The following is a 19,112-nucleotide window of genomic DNA, read 5'->3' as shown; positions in this document are numbered from 1 at the left end:
CATTAATCATAGTCATTTCGGCTGCAGCATATTTGACATGGCTTCCTCTTTTGCGCCAGGAGCTCTTATCTAGGGCGAAATTGCAGTATCCACTCATCACTGTTTAGTTTTGCTTTCATAGCAGATATGCTATTGCGTGTTAGTTGCTGCGCCTTTGTCCCGACATGTTGCATGCTCGAGATAAGATGCACAACAATCGCTCGAGTCATTTCCTGCGGTTGGTCTGACAGAACTGCAAATTGATGAGCGCTACGTGCGTAGCAGGAACATTCCGCATTGGTTACCGAGAACTTCCATCGCACGTAGGCTGTTTCGTTCAGTGAGCAGTTCGACGCTGAGCTGCCCGAGATGGTGCGTCGCTGTCTGCTCCTGTGGATCTTTGGGCTAATCTGCTATGTCCACGCCGTTGTTGGTAAAGTAGCATGAATTCACTATCCTTGTTCATTACAATTTTCGAGCGGCCACATGCACAACACACACGCTTGCGCATATATAATGGTAATGGATAGGCTGTTTTTTAGATACCAGCTTAAGTATCGACATAACATCTTCTTCAGTTTATTTCTCCGTGCTGGCAGAAGGCGCGGGAAAAAGGCTACGACCAGTATGCATTTGAAGACGCAAGTATACGACGCCTGGTGATTGACGCTGATATTGCGCCTAAGGCGCTAAATTGTGTAAGATGTGTTGCAGATGGTTGCCGAAAATGGGCGGCAGGAAGGCGGTCGTCACCGAATTAGCTGCGCCTAGAAATGCGAGGTAGTACTCTAACGGTGTCGCGCTATATGTTCACTTTTTGATTTACTGGTTTGTTTTCATTCACCGAAACAATCTGTAGGTGGTCTGCACAGTACGTTTTTCAACAACGGCGGTCAGGTTACGAGATATATGGGAGGACAAAGAAGGCGCAAAGAGCATTGGTACGTTCTGACGAGCCACACAGCAATGGACACATGCGAGCGCTTACTCGCCACCATGTTTACAGGGAGGCGAACACGTACAAAAGCACATAGCACACAAAACACAAATAAGTCCCATTAACAATATGAGGCACATGTGCGGTAGAACTGTGTGTAAAACGCATCCAACCGCATGCGTCTTATTTGTATGTGTTTGCTTCTGTAAAAACAATTGCGAGCCAATTGCTCATGTGTGTTCGTAATGCTTTTTGTTGGCAAGTGCCGATTCCTATTGTCTGGCCGCCTTCGATAACACTATGTTGGACAATACGATTGGCCTGCATTTGCTCCTATATACGACCAGTTTTAGCGTATTACGCTTTTCTGTGTGTGCGAATACGGCGACCAGAAGCGCTTGTACCTCCATGTCTTTTTTTTTTTTTTTTTTTTTGTGTGTGTGTTCCGTGTTTTGACGCTACACGATTTTACCGTGGTTTCGCTGCGGGTTCGTGTTAGTGCTCTGATCGTTCTCAGTGAATGTCCGCCAACTGTCCCAGTTTCTTTTCTTATACAGTTTTTGTAGTTGCTCTGGTATCGTACTTTTGGAAACCTCATTATGCTACGTGTTTGTTGAAGCTTCTTAATTTGAGCCGACCTTCTGGAGGCGAAGCGTATACTGGTGCGGGCACGAGTGAGAACCGAGCTTGCACTCATGCCCGCACCGCGGCAGAGTGCACCTATGATGCGGCTAAAAATTGACTTTCGAAGGTGAGAAAGCTGGCGTGTTTTGTGGTATTCTGTTCTTGGAGAAAGTATATGTCTTCCCAGCCCTAATAAATGTCAACCTTAAACCGAAAGGATCGGCTGTTGTTTCTTCTCGCATTTTCAAAGTCAAGTGACTAAAGTTAGTTAGCAGCTTTGCAGACCAAGACGAAGGACAAGACGTGTCTTGTGTTCATTTTACCGAACTGCCGCTTGTCTATATAGTAATCGCGAAAATATTTACTAAACAGTTTGGCCCGTATTTACGAAAAGCTCTTACGCTAAAATTGATCCTAAGAGCAAATGCCAGCCAACCGTGATGATGGACTTTTTATTAACGTAAGCGTTCGATGAGTGCAAAACGAGCGCTTACGTGTAAAACAACTTTGTGAATACGGCACATAAGGCCGAATTCACAAAGATTCTCGTTCGTCGCCTGTATTTTCGTTCGTCATTGGCGCGTTAGCCGCGTCGCACAGCAACAATTATAAAAAGTGAGCGCTGACGAAGAAGAGAGAGAGAGAGAAACGAGAAGGGAAAGGTAGGCAGCTTAACCAATTAAGGACGTGCCCGGTTGGCTACCCTACGCTTGGGGAGAGGGAAGGGTGAAGAATAGATAAGGAGCAAGAATATAAAAATAATAAAGAGTCAGTCATTCACAGAGTCAGTCGCAGAGGAAGGTCCACTGTCACAAGCGCTCATACAGCCCAGTCTCCTTCAATAAGTGAAGAAGAGCTTTTGTGGCCTTTCGCATGCAAGAATGCGTAGACCATGATCCCAGAATTTTTTCCTCTGAGAGCACTCTGCTATCTAACATGCTGAGTTGAGCTTGTAGAATCCGTCTTTGAGCGTCAAAAGCTGGGCAATGACCCAGAAGGTGCTCTAGCGTCTCATCGCACCCGCACGAATTGCATCCCGCACTGTTAGCCATTCCTATTAGGAATGAATAGGAATTTGTAAATGCGACGCCCAACCACACGCGACACAGTAAAGTTGCTTCGCTACGGGAGTGTCCAGGTGGCAGGCAAAGTCGCAATTTAGGGTCGAGAGAATGCAAGCGTGAGTTGCTGAAATCTGGTGAATTCCATCTTAGAAGTGTGAGGTGGCTAGCAAGTGATTGAAGTTGCCGCGCAGCGTCCTTTCTTGAGAGTGGTATAGGCACTCGCTGATGTTTTTGATGAGCCGAACGAGCAGCTTCATCGGCGCTGTCGTTGCCGACAATCCCGAGTGGCTCGGCAACCACTGAAATACAATGTCGTGTCCTTTCTCGATCACGTGGTGATGAGCTTGCTTTATTTCGTACACTAGCTGTTCGTGTATCCCATGACGTAGGGCAAACTGCAGAGGTTGTAATGCTGCTTTCGAATCGCAGAAAATGGCCCAACGATTTGGTGGTTGCTGGAGCACGTAATGAATTGCACCTTGAAGAGCCGCAAGTTCTGCTGCTGTCGACGTGGGGTTGTGAGAGTATTTAAATTGCAAAGAGACGGCATCCGATGGAACAACCACTGCTCCGGTAGAGCTGTTGGAATTGGTGGAACCGTCCGTGTAAATATGTATTCGGTCAAGATAAGACTCGTGTAGGAAAAGCAGGGACAACTGCTTCAGGGCTAAGGGTGACAGGTCTGATTTCTTAGCAATCCCAGGAGCTGAGAGGCACACGTGAATTTGCCGGAGACACCACAATGCCGATGTTGGGCGTTTTGCAGGCTTGATCCCCGTCTTTCATTCCCCTTCATCCCGCTCCCATGTGTAGGGTAGCAAACCGGTTGGGCTGAACTGGTTAACCTCCCTGCCTTTCCTTCACCACTCTTTCCTTCCTTGCAGGCTTGAAGCCAGAAGGTATCGACTCGTGTAGTCTCCTCACAATACTACAGTATGTAGCCTGTGGTCGTCGCGCTGGCAAACCGGCTAAATGGTGGGATGGTAGTCGTGAAAGGAGTCGAATGTGCGCTCTTAGCGTCTCAGCGACAATATGGGTCGTGATCGGGTGCTCCTGTGCAATGACAATCGTCGCAGCTGTCGAAGAACATCTCGGGAGGCCAAGACACGTCTGAAGTGCTTGGGCTTGTACGCTCTGTAGTGCAAGGAGATTAGTCTTGCATGTGTTCGACAAGACTGGAAGACTGTAGCGAAGAAATCCGAGAAATAGTGCCGTTTATTAGAGCACTGGACGCGCTCGGGCTAACCCGAAAGCCTGGGCCCGGCCCGGGCCGGGCCGGGTAGAGCAGTTTTTTTACGAGCTCAGGCCGGGTTCGGGCACGGCATGTGCTTTTTGACCCGGGCCCGGGCTGGGCTTGGGTATTTTGACGCAGGCCCGGGCCGAGCTCGGACTTTCTGGTGGTGTGCATGTAACGTGCACTGAATTATCCTCGCGCGTCTCGACTCTAAAAACCTGTTGCCCCGACGCAGCTGGAAGCTAGCAGTGCTACTCCTGTGCACTTCCCTTTTCTTCTTCCGTCGTATTTTGCGCTGTTTGAACAGAATGTGAAAGTCCAGAAAGACCGAAGTCGCCTCAAACCAAAGGGTGCCATTGTATTCCTTACCTAAATCAAAGTAATTAAAGCTTTCAGCGCGGTGCAAGCGCGTTCGCGACTTGCTGATTCTTCAAAGGCGAATTGGTAGAACGATGACTGGTAAGATAAGATAATTCGTCACGCGGCTGAAATATGGCACTGCGTCCATCCATGATTACACGCATGTTCTCAACCGGCCGCCTAGCAGCAGCGCATTACGCTGCACCATGGAGGAACTAGAAGCTTTCTTTCTCCATTTACTCCATCCATGCGCTGCGCTCATGACCGGTCGTGGCTGCACTTCGGCTATAGTGCACTAGAATACGGTTGAGTGGGACGAGCGGATGGGGGCGGCGCATGCTTTGCAGTGAGGCGCCCGACGTGGAAAAATACTGTGGCGGCGCTGCGATAGAAGTGGATCTCAAACCCCTCAATAAAGAAAAGTAGCGCCATGTTTTGAAGATCGCAGATTTCCTCCTCTCCTGACCGTTCTCTCGGCGCTCGGCCCTCCGATTGGCCGAATGCTGTCACGTGCTCTCGCGCGCATTTTTTTCTTGCTTGTTTTTTGCACCGGCCGCCATCGCGGTGCCAGACCATTGCGAGCGGTGTATGGAGGAGCCACGCATCGCGTCTCCTTTGCGCTTTTAAGGCGTAGTGTTCGCGATGCCGTGTTGCTCGGCATTCGGGTGCAGAACACGCGAAACAGACGGCAAGCGACTCTTCCGGATTCCATCTGCGAAGCGAGACGCGGCGCAGAAGAAGGTCTGGCTTCAAAGAATCAGCCGGGTTGATTTCAACCCAACACAATGGTCCCGGCTGTGTCAGATAAGCGAGCGATTCTTAAATGATCCCTAATCTCACATGCTGCCACTTGCTGTGTGAGGCTTCGTTAGTTTTTCTACCTCCTAAGTGCCGCATTGTTCGCGCTGCATGTTCGCGCTGCATTTGCAACTTTCGTGGCCGGATTTCATCATGTCTTCGAACGCACGTGGTTTTTTTGACTCGGTTATACAATCCATGACGTTGTGTTTGTGGGGCCTGTGTGGCAATATGATCCGCAAAAGCAGCCTCGCATACATCTGTTAGATGACCGCGGCCGCGCTACTCAAATCCACAAAAAAAAAAGGAATGTGTGGAGTAGTGTAAGGCTTCCTGCAAGCGAGCGAAGCCACTAGCCTCATTATCGACGGACCGGTTCCGTCGAATGATCGGTAGCTTACTAGTCAGTGAAACCTGTAAGACAACTGCATATATACAACTGGTGGATCATTCACTCCCGCAGCGTAGTCATTGTTAGAGACCCGCTTTGCACGTTAGCCGCTGGCCAACGAGGGACTGGAGCTACTGAAACGCGGAGATGACGGCGCTAGGTCAACCAACGCCGAGGTCGCGCGTGGCATGGCTCAGTTAAAGCCCGACTTTGAGGCTTTAGGCTCACTGTATCACCGCTAATAGTACAGCCATCTAAGCGCAACGGCATTTATGCGTCCTCTCGTTGTTTCGGTAGCCAGCCATAATATAACGCGAAAAATTTCGATCAAAATACGAGTTCAAGAGCGCGAGCGACACGTAGCCACTGCGTTTCATTCGGAGAGCGTCTGCTAGTTCAGCACCGCGTAGGGGGAACCACGGTCGACAGAAGAGAGAGTGAACGTTGGCGCAGGAGGAGGAGAGAGGAGATGGCGCTACTTTTCTTATTGAGGGGTTTTAAGTGGATCGGGCCGCATCAAGGTCGCGCGCCGTTGGAAACTGCTGTCGATACTGCTCGGCAGGGTCATTCGAGCTACTTCGCGCGCTGGTATTTGCATTCATACCGCTCAAATGGTGTTCATAATGGCATATGGCATGTTATTTGTGCCTTAAGAATAAATTCCTTTCATTCCCTTCTTTATTTTATTCTTTTTTAATGGCGCTCGGCGATCTTTTTCGGTCTCAGGCCGGATTCGGGCCGGGCTCGGGCCTAAGGTAAAGGGGTGGTGGGCCGGGCCGGGCGGGTAACGCAGATTATTTTCGGGCCCGGGCCGGGCCCGGGTCTTGCCATAAAACGTTTGGGCGGGTTTGAGCGGGCAGCCCAACGTAAAAACGGGCCCGGCGGGCCCGGGCTGGAAAAAATTGGCCCGTGCAGTGCTCTACCGTGTATAGCTGTAACATGGAGCGTACGGATGGTCCCCACGATTTTCCAGCAATTAACTTATTCTCAATACAAATGAGTTTTTTCTTCATGTAGGAGACATGGGGACTCCAGGTGAGGTCTCGATCCACAATAACTCCTAAAAAATTGTGAGTTTTCTTATATGCAATTGAGTGGCCCTCGATGCACACCGGGTACGATGCACACTGATGCAGAGTCATTGTCATTTTTGCTGAATCATGGTCATGACTATGGCTTCTACCACCATCCATTCTTTAGTGTTTCCTTCACTTAGTACCCACGTCCAAACCCATTTCAGTGGTTTTTGAGTGTTAATAATTTTTTGCTGAGTCATTGTCATTTTTGCTGAGTTATTCTCATGACTATAACTTCAAGCATCATCCTTTAGTGTTTCCTTCACTTAGTACCCACGTCAGAACCCATTTCTGTGGTTCTTGAGTGTTAACATTTTTTCGCTGGGTCATTGTCATTTTAGGCGACTGTTTCATGACCTACATGACACACATGTCATGATAATCATGTCATGACCTATCATTTACGTTCGTCATACACTCTTGTCATACTATGCCAATTTTGGTAAATACCACGTTAACGAAATCACCATGAGATCACCAAGACATAAGCGGCTAGATAGATAGATAGATAGATAGATAGATAGATAGATAGATAGATAGATAGATAGATAGATAGATAGATAGATAGATAGATAGATAGATAGATAGATAGATAGATAGATAGATAGATAGATAGATAGATAGATAGATAGATAGATAGATAGATACTGTCAAAGTGGCAAATGTTCGCCAAGAAATGCTTCGCATTTAAAGCTTCTGCTTGCTCTGCAAGGTCCACCATTAGGGGCTGAGGGACGCGTTCTTCACTGAAATCTGCAGCGCGTCTCTCGTCGCAGTGCGCACTTTTGCCTTGCAGGCTCATGCAAGCTTCGCTTTCACCGATTCCCACGGTGCGTGGGACCTGCATAATTTTTCATATGCCAAATGCCTCAAATCTAGACATTCAGAGTGATACATACCAACACAGCACTGCCTCGCACATATTTCTGTCACATTACATCATTCCGGAACATGTAAACAATACAGCAACAGCTCTGTCCACTGTTTTGCTCAGACATTTCAGCGTGGCTTAACGGGGTCCGGCAATCGGGGTTATATTTCGTTAGGCTTACCTCAACTGAAGCCATGCAACGCAAAATCTATTTTAGTTAGGCCAAAATAAAAACGCAAGAAGAAATGCCAAATTAGACTTATGAAAACAGACACATTTAAAAATACATAGCAAAGGGGCAAAAGCGTGTGCAAGAGGGCACTAATAGATGCAAGTGAACTAAATTACGACTGGTCAGAGAGAGGAAAAGATATTTCCTATGAAAGCATCTTTCCTATAGACGTTTTTTTTTTATATATACAGTTTCATTATTGAAGGAGAAACCAGACGATGAGTGTACACGTATACTGCTGTGTCCTGGACAGTGCCACTATTTTGAAGTTACAGTCTCCGCAACGTAATGTTCTGGCTATATTAAACAAATATGAACGCATAGCTTATAGTACTCTGGAGGAATGAAAAAAGAACTACTTTGTATATAGTTCAATTAATTCCTACTTTCTTTCTTTTTTTTCTTGTTGCTTTCATGTCACAAATTTAGGTATGTTACTATTTGTTATTATTATGCCATGACAGGTTAAAATGCTTTATACTCATGTTGTTACTAATATTATTTCTAGCTAGGATGAAAATGCTATTCTTTGTATAGTTATAACAGTTGTGTTCAATAGCTTTTTCGACTCCTGTGTTGTTCGCGCTCTTTGTATTTTGGTGTTTATAAAAATTGTGCAGTATGTTCTGCTTGAAGATTACAATTATTATTTATTGTATTATCATTACCATTGCAAAATCTGCGACGTACTTTCTGATTGTTACGTGTTCAGTGTATAAGGAATGATTAACGTTCATGTCCGTCTGTATGCAACGCCCTAGTTTGTGCGTATACGGGTGTAGTGAAGCTGTTTCAGCCTTTAGGACCACACTCCTTTCCAGGGTGTTTTGAGGAACAATAAACCTGACCTGAATTAAATTGATTGGATCATGTCGCTATTTCAAACCGTTTCAAGGCAGCATCACAGTGTAAGGCATCGTTGATGTGTACAGACAGAAAAGCTTCTAGGCAGGTACTACAACAATAACATGAGCATAGCATTTATGTCTAAGCCAGGACCGTAGGTACATTTTCTTCCAGTATCTGCTCTTGATGAGCAGCACAATAGTAAAACGCAAAACTTAGGTGCCACACGTGCAGCAGTACAACATGAAATACAGAAGACATACGCCATGACCTTCGACGAAAACCACACACAGCCTCAACACGGCAAAGGTGGTTAACACGCACTTAACATAGGTGCACCTGCAGTTCACTGCGCTGACAACATTGAGCAGCATGACATAAGGTTATAAGCTTAGTTGATATACTCAGTGGCAAACCAGAGTGAGAACGTGATGCGCTTAATCGACTGCGTAGCAGTCCATTATGTTCGCAGATCCACCCGCCGCGATGGCTTAGTGGCTATGGTGTTGCGCTGCTAAGCACGAGGTTGCGGGATCAAATCCCGACCGCGGCGGCCGCATTTCGATGGGGGATAAATGCAAGAACGCCCATGTCTCGTGCATTGGGGCACGGTAAAGAACCCCAGGTGGTTAAAATTACGGTGTGCTTCATAATCAGATTGTGGTTTTGGCACGTAAAACCCCAGAATTTAAATCTTCGCACAGCACATCATGCCAGGCAGGGCCGGGATAATGTAACGATTTTATTTCAATGCTAATCCTTTTCTCGCATTTCGCCAGTGGCCCGAGTGGCGCCCCGCCCGCGTTATCAGCACGATCGGCTGCGTGAACGGTGGATGATAAAACAAAGGAATATGATATAGAAAGAAATCCTTACATTACAACGGCCCAATAGTCGTCAAGTGGCACAGTTATTTTGTTGGCCGATGCAGAAGGAGCAGAACTTAGGCTGCATATACCGAACATCATTGCTACGTTAACATATCACAGACGCAAATCCATAGATGTTACGAAGAAATATCTATGCCGATACAATGCTTGCACGCTATCAGCCGCTTTCTCTACGAGCAAAAGGGTGCCTCAACACAACAACCGCAACACGGGCCAGTTTGTAGAAGCTTCTGCAACGAAACACCGTCGTATTCGGACCAGCAAGACACACGTGTGCACACACAACTGCAGTTTTAAACCTCGCAAATCACATAAGACTGACATAATTGCTAGAATATTGTACAAGTAAGTTGGGACAAACGCTTCTACTATATGCCGAAAATTACGGGCATCTAGGTACAGACGCTTGCAATTGAGCGGACTCAGCCACGCCAGCTCGGCTCGGCGGCAAAAACGTTTTTCGAGGGCTTGTGAGTAGTCGTCCTTAGTGTTGCTATTTTGTGTTTTGGTCGTTAACTCGGGCAACTCAAACACCATGGACCTATAAACAAGAAGGGAAAAAAAAAAAAACGTGGTCAGCTTGCACTAGGGGTGCAAGGCTGGAGTAAAGAGCGGAGCTGGTGATCGACCTAGCTTCTTCCAGGTTTTACTAGGCTTGGCTAAGTTTTGCCAGGAAATGCTAAGTGCTGCTAGGCACGGTATTCCGAATCGGCTCGCCGCCGATGCGCAGATTCTCGCTTGGCCGCGCGACGTGGTTCAAGATGAGTGGCTTCTTCTTCAGGTGTCCGAATCTTCTTTCGTCGTCCCATGTCGCGGCTACATGTACTGGCCACAGAGTCAACGAGAGTTCTGCCGCCGTCGCGGCGGCAGTTGAGTCGTTCAGTCGAGGAAGCGATGCAGACATGTTGGAGTACACGAACCCGTTCGTCGTGTTGAACTGTGGCAATTTCTCTCTGAGCAGAGTCTCGCGGCAAGTCCTATACACATACGCATTTCCTCGCGGTCGGTACCTTCGGGAAACGCTTCGCGCAGCACTTGGAGACCGAGACTACGCTTCTCAGAGTTCAGTGTAGAGAGGTTCACGTCAAACCAAAGCCGGTCACAGACGCGGCACGAATGTCCAGACTCTATGTTGAGGAATTCCCGCTCGAAACGGCCTTACGAGCTTGGCGTCGTGATGCCTCGACTTCTCTGTAGTCTGGGATTTCGCGCATGTTCCGCATACTGATCCGCCTTCGTTTCATTTCTCGATCGGCGTATTCGGGATCTTCGACTATGCGCTGTCGCTTGGCTAAGGCTTCCTCGGCTCTCTGTGCAGGATCAGCTCGACGCCGGCGATTGTATTCTTGTTTGGCTAAGTGGCGTGATTCCCGGAAAGCGGCCCTCTTCCTCGGGAGTGCGGTTCTTCGTCGATCTCCCCATGGCTGCTACTGCTGCACGCACACTAGCAACCCCGCCTTCACACCTGCTGCATGGAACGTTTATGGCAAGCGGAGCGGACGCGCTGCGCGCAGTGTCTAGGCGCGGAGTCTTGCGAAGCTATCGCACAGCTGGTATGTGGTTGCTAGGCAACGCAGCGACGTCATAGCTCGGTGAGGTTTTGCGGCTCGCGGCACAACTTCCGGCCGGCTTAAACAGCTCCGCTGTTAAAATGCATTTTTAGCCGGACGGCGAAGCGAGGTTTAGCGTTGCGATAAAGGCGCCTCAGAGAACTGGCGTGATGAGGAGCACCGCCTACGGTGTTGCTGACGTCGACACCTTGATGGCGCACGAGATGAGACGGAAGGAAAACCATGGGCGTTGGTCAGCGTCTAAAGGAAAGGATTTGATAGATTTACCATGACGTTTACTCTCTGTTCCGCTCAAACCGGTGTATGCAGCCCGGTGTGGTTTTCACACAGCTGGTGCGCAAATGTGTGTGCGCACAGCGCCCATTCCAGCAACGGAACGCTGCCCTGGCTCCGGCATAGCCAGGTGAGCGCGGCGTAACGGTGCGTCCACTTGGCTTCGCTGGTTTTGCAGCCAAACACATTGCGCGTCTCCGGAGATCTTCTAACCCTCCACGCGTGGGCCGCGCATGCGCCATTGATGCCGTGACAGCACGACAACGGCGACGGTGCAGACGCGCCTCGAGCGTCCGTATAATTGATATCGCAGTAAAAACAAATTTGATTACGCTAACAAGCAAACTCTTAAAACACTCATGCCAGTATGCATACTGAGCTGCAGTGCTCGCGGAGGAAACGCGGCAAACAAACAGTACGGGCACGGTATCATATTTCCTGCAACCACCACACTGGTGAATGAACGTCAGTGTCTCCTGGAAAGCCAATGCAGATGGTTTCACCAGTGGTGTCGGGTTAACCATCACCGGTTGCTGCATCCAATAACTTTCCCCGTTTCGTGGCGAAGGAATCCAAACATAGAGCTAACGTGATTTTGATCTTAAAAAGGCGAAAGCTTGCGCTAGGCCGCGCAAAGCTGAATACACAGCGAAGCTGGCCGATTGATTGCGTCTCTTGGTTGTAGCTAGGTTATCTCTCTCTCTTCTTCTTCTTTCTTTCTTTCTTTCTTTCTTTCTTTCTTTCTTTCTTTCTTCTGTCAGTACAATGCAACCATTGGTTCCCATAAATGCACGTTCTGCAAGTGTGGGTGTATAGACGGTTTCATGCTCGCGATAACAGCAGCGAGCGCGCCGCCCCCAAGAAACTTCCGGTCACGTGCCTTATCAGTCTGCTATGTTTTAACGCATGGTTGCTTCTTTGCCAGTTACACTTCGCAGCTACGTCAGAGGGCAAAACCGGAAGCCGTGCAGGGCCTATAGCGCAGTAGTTATGACGCTCGCCTTCGGACTGTGGCGACGCGGGATCGAATCCTGCCTTGCCAAGAACGTTCATTTTGTCTTATTTATTTCTCGGGCGGCGAGCGCAGACGTGCCAAAATGACATCACGGCGCATGAGCAGTAGCGCGCAGCTGGCGGGAGCTCGGCGGAGCCGTGTCTGTGTGGCGTGGCCTGGTTGCCATGACTACGGCGCGGCAGTTTCGTGCCACACGCACAAATTACGGCTGGCTTAAAACTGCGAAAGAAGACGACGACGCTCGAGCCAATGCTGATGATAACTTCGTGACACACGCACTAATTACGGCTGGCTTAAACAGCTTAGCTGTTAATATATATATATATATATATATATATATATATATATATATATATATATTGTGCTGAAGGTATATTACTTCTCACCTTCAACATCCATTCGCATTCGCGCAGCCCACCTTAACCCACTTTCCGCGATTTAATTATTTGTTCAAGCCTCAGGTAATCATGACTCATAATTAGGATCCTTAGTTTTCGGGTAAAACCCGATAATTCCCGATTTTCGCACCCCGAACAAAATATGAAAATCGGGTTAAACGCGATTTCTCGCCGAAGTTTGCCCTTTCATCAAGGATAATAATAAATGCAGCTGTTGCAAAACTAATGAACACTGCCTACGTATTGTGGGCAAGTGGTCAAGATATATTATAATATTAATATTATGAATATGGATATGCCTCGTTTTCGCTTAATACTCAAGCGAAAACTGGCATATATAAATATATAATATATTCAGTGCGTGGCGGCCTTGAGTGAACTAAAGCTGGTTGCCTTTTAGCAGCCGCGTTTACATGAATACAGCAATGGCGTTTCCTGCACGTGGCGTACATGTAAACGATGGTAATGCTCAAGGAAGCGGTTTAACGTAGCGCTAACGTTGCTCAGCATTGCTCAGCTGATACGTTGAGAGGATGTTTACCCAACCACGCTACGTTCAAAGGGTAACTGATTCGTCTGTTTGGTATTCGATCAATTTTGTTGCAAGAGCGTATATTGGGAACCATTAAAACAGGTCGAATGGCCCACAGGTCTAGGATGGCCACGGAAATGCTTCCAATGCAGTAACAAGGGCTTGTAAGACAAGGAAACTCATCCAACCGACGGCGAAGCATGTCCGTGTGCATTACATTTTTCCTTTGTTAAAAATGTGTGAGAACAAAGTAAAAAACGGTTCATGAAGGCATTCTTTATCTGTCGTTTTCATTAATCGACTTTCTTTTAAATCTACTAATAATGCCGGACAGTGAGGATTTGTGTAGACACGAGTTCGTCGCATGATTTGAGAGCAGCTCTCTTTGCCATTACAAGTTCTGGCGAGTGATTTCGCTTGTTTAAATAAAACGTTTGTGTCCAAAAGGGGGCCGTCGATTGTATCAATCGTTTTTAAAAGAGACCAGAAAAATCCCGAGATTAGGGCTGCCAGACAACCAAAACCCCCCGATTTGTCCCTGGTTTTCGTGCCAGATAACAAACCCCCCGGTATCTAATCAATTTTCCTCTTTAAATATAACAACAGCTTTTTACCCCCTCAAATTCTAAAAAAAACATAAAACCCGGAAACGAAGTACACTACACATAATATCCGCATTGTGTCCTGTGTTATTAAAGTTGACACGTTCGCACAGTGAAGTGGCAGCGATGCAAAGGAAAAATGTCACAGTTTCGCCCTAAGGGCGAAGCAATGAATGCGATAGCAACACAGCAATGTCATACGAAGTAAGGTGAGCGGCTTTGGTAGCAATATGAATTGTAGTAAACACGAGCTGATTAAGTAAGCAGGTGTGCTGCGGCGTAAGTAGACCGACATGAAGAGAGACTCGATGACCACGAGAAGGCGCGTGTGAAACGGTGGTGTTGATGAGAAGCGCTTCCCGTGGGCAGCGCGTGCGAAGGGGACACACCTGTAGCGCTGCACTGCCGATCCGGGCAGCATTACATGTGTAGCGTGCGTTGGAAAATGTGGCCCGACTATTACTAACTGAATGAACAAGCATGGTGTGAGCGCGCACAAACATGAATAGATCACACGGAATGACTGCAGACGACTGTCAAAACGCTGGCAGCAAGCGCATACGCTGCAGCGGGCGCAGGTACGTGCGGTCTATCGCTTCAACAGAAACTGAGCGGCGAATGCACAGTGCATAAAGGCTCAGAGCCGTGTGGAGATAAGAGACGGTGCGGGCGAGCGACGAGCGCGGTTAGTTGGCAGAGTAGAAGTGCGCCCCTCCCCCCCCCCCCGCTCCCTCCGGCGCTGGCTTCCCGCTTCCTTGCTTGCGCGTGGGAGAGGTAAGAGACAGTGCGGGCGAGCGACGAGCGCGGTTGTTGGCAGAGTAGAAGTGCCCCCCCCCCCCCCCCGCTCCCTCCGGCGCTGGCTTCCCGCTTCCTTGCTTGCGCGTGAGAGAGTGCGTTCGCTCTCCGTGATAGCGCGCGTCCCCGCACGCTTCCGCTCGGTCATACGGCGCGCGGCGACGATTTTATCTATACGGAACCTCACGGCGACGGCGACGCCGCCGGAAGAAATCCGGTTGAAGTGTCCATATAATTGCTATCGCAATAAAATGAGACGTATATGAGTTTCCCTCTCCTGAGTTCAGATATACGCAGCACATCGCATTTGTCGTGTATTTCCTCGTTTGGGCCTTCCTGACCTTCCATTCTGTGATTGCTCTACATTTCTATCAAATCGCACAAATTGCCCTTACTCGCTCGGCGCAACTGACGTACACCCGTGAGCAAAGTATACGGACCAGGGATTGAGCGATAAAGCCGATTTTTTGAACTGCCCGCGAATGCAACTTGAAATTGAGGACTGCAGTCCAAACTTGGCATTTCGAACTTTCCAGTGTACTCGTCAGTTTCAGTTTATGCATTTTAATTACGAAGAAATTCAGTTTTTTTCGGCGATCCTGTGGTCCGTATACTTTTGCTCACGGGTGTACATGCGTATATACCTGCATGGGCATGTATAGAACTGGTCCGTTGTGTGGCCCGCGCTTTGGACTGACGTTATCAAAGCGCAAACACGGCGTGTTTTCGGATCAGCCATCTTTATCTCACGCTTCGCACTCTTCAATTAGATTTTTAAAATTAGGTTCACTATCGTAATATTTCACGTGAAACCGTTACGATAATGAAGTTAATTGTGCGTGACATATATCGATATACGTATAAGCACTCGCGGATATGATAGTACAGCTCGCCTGCATTTTAAGATATACTACAAGGGTCGTGATGGAACACACGCAATGGGAAATTATTTAATAAAGAATTACCCATTTTAACGTATCAACGTATCACCTATAGGCTATGTCTGACAGCGTAGTGGAGAACTCCGTGTCACTTTTGTCCGCGTGGAGTGCCTTAACGTGCGCGTAAATTAATGTACACAACCGTTCTTGCTTTACGCCTCCATCGGAATGCGGACGCGCACATTTATTTATCACACATGCTTCTTTAATTTTATAACTCTGATTCTCCTAATATGCGCCCTTCAAAGCACTGGCACCGAAATTAGATATGGAACCACGTGCGGTACTTAAGCAGCATTCAACTCGGCCTCGCAACCACTGTGGCCCGTTGCTGAAAAGTGAATCGGTGACATGACCAAGAGCTGTTATCAACTTGTGCTATCGTACAGGAATGAAGCACGATTGGACACAAGCAAAGTAGGAAACTTGTTTTCGTTCATATGTTCGCTGTGAGTATGGCCCTGTGGTCGGACGAGTTTGGAGCTATGTGGTTTCCATATACATGAAACGCAGAGATACCAAAACGCACTTTCAAAAAACAACTAAGAAAACGCTGTTCAGATTTCTTTCTCTGATTTTTCGTTCCTGCATGGTAGTAAGCGGCTCCTCGTTGCGCTTTGAAACATAAAATCATTTCAAGCGATAATTATCCATGTAATCTAATGACAGGTAACCAAGAGTCCGGCGGGACACCGTCTGGTCAGGTAAGGCATCATTAGTACAACAAATGTAAAAAAAAAACACAAAAAAAAACACAAAGCTTAACTTTTCGGGATCTGTACAGATTTCTTGTTCAGAATGATCCGATCATTATACAAGATTCGTCTATATTAGCCCGAGCACTCATCCCAGGGTTCGAGAACACACGCTGTCCATGATTGCCTTGAAAGTGTTGTTAGTGGTTTGGATAGAAATTCCAGACGTTATCTTGCTGATAAGTTCCTTTCGCTGATAATGGCATTTGCCTCGTCCCACTTTATTGCATGCATTGCCTCATCCCATTTTGAATGTGTGATGTGATGGCATTTGATGCCAAGTGATTTTTGGCGACGTCATTTTTATGTTGTGTATGTTTCCCGTTTCTACGATGTAGACAGGTTCGCAATCTGTGCATGGAATCTTGTAAACCACGCCCGTATACTTTGAGTGGGGCAAATGGTCATTAACGTTGACGAGCTCATTCCTCAGCTTGCTCGTCGGCAGATGCATTCGCAATCCGGACGGCGTATTTCTTGAAAATTCTCAACAGCGGTTCGCTAATTCCATGAATATAGGGGATCGCTGAGCGTTTTTTTTTGTTTCGAGTCTCCCGGGGCGTCTTCTGCATGCCCCTTTGAATGCCGGATCATGACTTGCCGCATCATCTTAATAAAACGCCTCAGGTATAGCCGTTCTGTTTCGTGTCGTTCCAGGCTGTTTCCAGCTCCTCTTTCAAGGCTGCGAAACGCAGCCGCGCTTCGCAGTTCTGCATGTAAAATCAGGTAAACTGAACGTACCAATGCGTACTGATTCATGATTAGAATACATGGCCAAAAGCGCTGCTGTCGAAGAGACTATGGCATACCTCCTGGGCTACTTCCCGTCCTTTGAAAATGAAAGGCTTGACCTCTGCACAGCTCCGCACAGCTCTAAACCAGCTACCTTACTCTCTTTGGGCGAGATCTTTTGACCAAGGCCTCGCATATCACCGCTGCATGTAGAAGGCCACAAAAGTGCTGCTGCAATTTCTGAAGGCTGCCGGACTGAGTGACCATCTGTGATATAGAGCAGATAACTGTTACTACGTCAGTGAAATCAACAGTGGACGTTCTCTTCTTCTCTTAATCTTTCCCTCCCTTTTCCTCTTTCCACGATGTAGGATAGCCAACCGGGCTGAGTCCTGGTTAGCCCCCCTGCCTTTCGTTTATCCTTCTCTCTCTCTCCACCATGGGTCTGGACTCTAGGCTTCCAGTAGACTCTCCGGCAATATGTTTTGCATCCTCCTTCTGTCGTCATCGTCACCCATCATGCTCCTCTTTCTTTACCTTTTTCTCTTTCCCCCAGCGCAGAGTAGCTGGCTCGAGGAATGTACCTCAGGCCGACATCTCTGCATTTCGTATCATTAAAGTTTGCTCGCTCTCTCTCCCAGAGTAAACATAAAGATCAGTAGAAAAAGTTGGGGCCGAATTCACAAAGCTTTTCGTTCGTAAGTGCTCGTTGCCATCGCCTTGCCACCTTCACTAATAATATGTCCTGCACGAGGATTGGCTGTAAGTGTCTCTTACAAATAAATCTAGCGTAAGAGCTTTTTGTAAATACGGGGACTGATGCATCTGTCAAAGGCACGCAACCGTTGTTGTCTGGCTGCGATCTTTTATGGTCCGACAACTACACTATTCAGATTTTTAACCAGATTATAACCCAGATGACTTTAAAGTAACCTCTTTTTAGCAGTAGCAACGATTACCTCATCATATATCTCATTCGTGCGCACAGCACTACGCTTCGATGACGTCCGCCACTGCTCCTATAGAAAGACCACAATATAACTTCTCTTGTGCCTTACGTTTTCATTTATTAGTACGCATTTTCAAACTCCTTAGCTCTATGACCTTGTGTATATGGAAGAATATTTTTTTTTTCACAATTTAATAGATTATATTTATTCCACCGTTTCACAACTACAACGTCAAACTGGGCTCTAAAAGTTCTGGAACTGTTGTTACTCTTGAGATATGATAATATTTACATTGAAATTAACGTTCATTTTACCCGCAGCACAAAAATACCGTTATTTCAAAAACCTATTTCACAGCACAAACATGCCCGTAAAAGTTCGGGAACTGTTGTTACTCTTGAGATATGATAATATTTACATTGAAATTAACGTTCATTTTACCCGCAGCACAAAAATACCGTTATTTCAAAAACCTATTTCACAGCACAAACATGCCCGTAAAAGTTCGGGACGAACGTGAACTCCGAGGCATCTTTTAGCAGATTTTGGCGACGGATAGCTCGAAAGTGATGCTAGCCTTAATATTTCTGCTGCGCATGCATTAATTCACTACTCTTCGGCTTCAATTTCGGAATCAGAATATATGCCGTAGGGTAGTACTAATTAGAAAGTTCTTTAGAATATTTTAGTTAATAAGCGAAATTATCATTGGAAAGTTTATTGCTGCCAGTGTCCGCCTTAGCCACATAGCCTATCAGCAGAAACAGCAGGCGCCTACACTTTAAAGAAAGTATTCCGTATAAAAATAAACACCTGGTATATCGCGCATGCTCTTGCGAAATCTTGATGATGATGCTTTTTAGATGATTATCATTTCCGCTGTGCGGCATGACCGTCATGCAGTTACCACAAGTTGCCGGCAAAGACTCGGCAAGCTCTTCGCTGTAAGATAACCGACCAACTGTGTGCTCTTCACCGACCGTAGAAAGCGAGACATAGTACACCCACCTTATGACAGACACATCACATTCACAGAGCTTCTCGGTTCGTATTCACAAAAAGCTCTTACGCAAGCACTGTTCGTAAGAGCGAATGCAAGCCGATCCTCATGCAGAACACATCATTAGCGAAGGTGACCGGTCTGTTCCAAAAGCACTTTCGGGCGAGAAGCACTTTGGCTTCGACTCTCGTTCGTAGGTACTCTTTGCCATTGGCAGGCCGCTTTTGCTAATGGTGTGTCCAGCTT

General features: G+C 47.2%; 1 protein-coding gene across 1 annotated transcript in view; it reads left to right on the top strand.

The window, feature by feature from the left end:
* Positions 1–201: 201 nt before the first annotated feature.
* LOC119453620 (MAM and LDL-receptor class A domain-containing protein 1-like) overlaps positions 202–19,112 on the top strand; it is a 109,505-nt gene continuing 90,594 nt past the window's right edge. Inside the window, exon 1 of the mRNA XM_049666620.1 lies at positions 202–412. Within this exon, the coding sequence (XP_049522577.1) occupies positions 349–412 (64 nt within the window). The 5' untranslated portion in view covers positions 202–348. The remainder of the gene's footprint in view (positions 413–19,112) is intronic.

The sequence above is a fragment of the Dermacentor silvarum genome, chromosome 1, assembly GCF_013339745.2.
Source record: "Dermacentor silvarum isolate Dsil-2018 chromosome 1, BIME_Dsil_1.4, whole genome shotgun sequence".
Taxonomy (NCBI): Eukaryota; Metazoa; Arthropoda; class Arachnida; order Ixodida; family Ixodidae; genus Dermacentor; species Dermacentor silvarum.
This window is presented reverse-complemented; position numbering and strand designations above follow the sequence as displayed.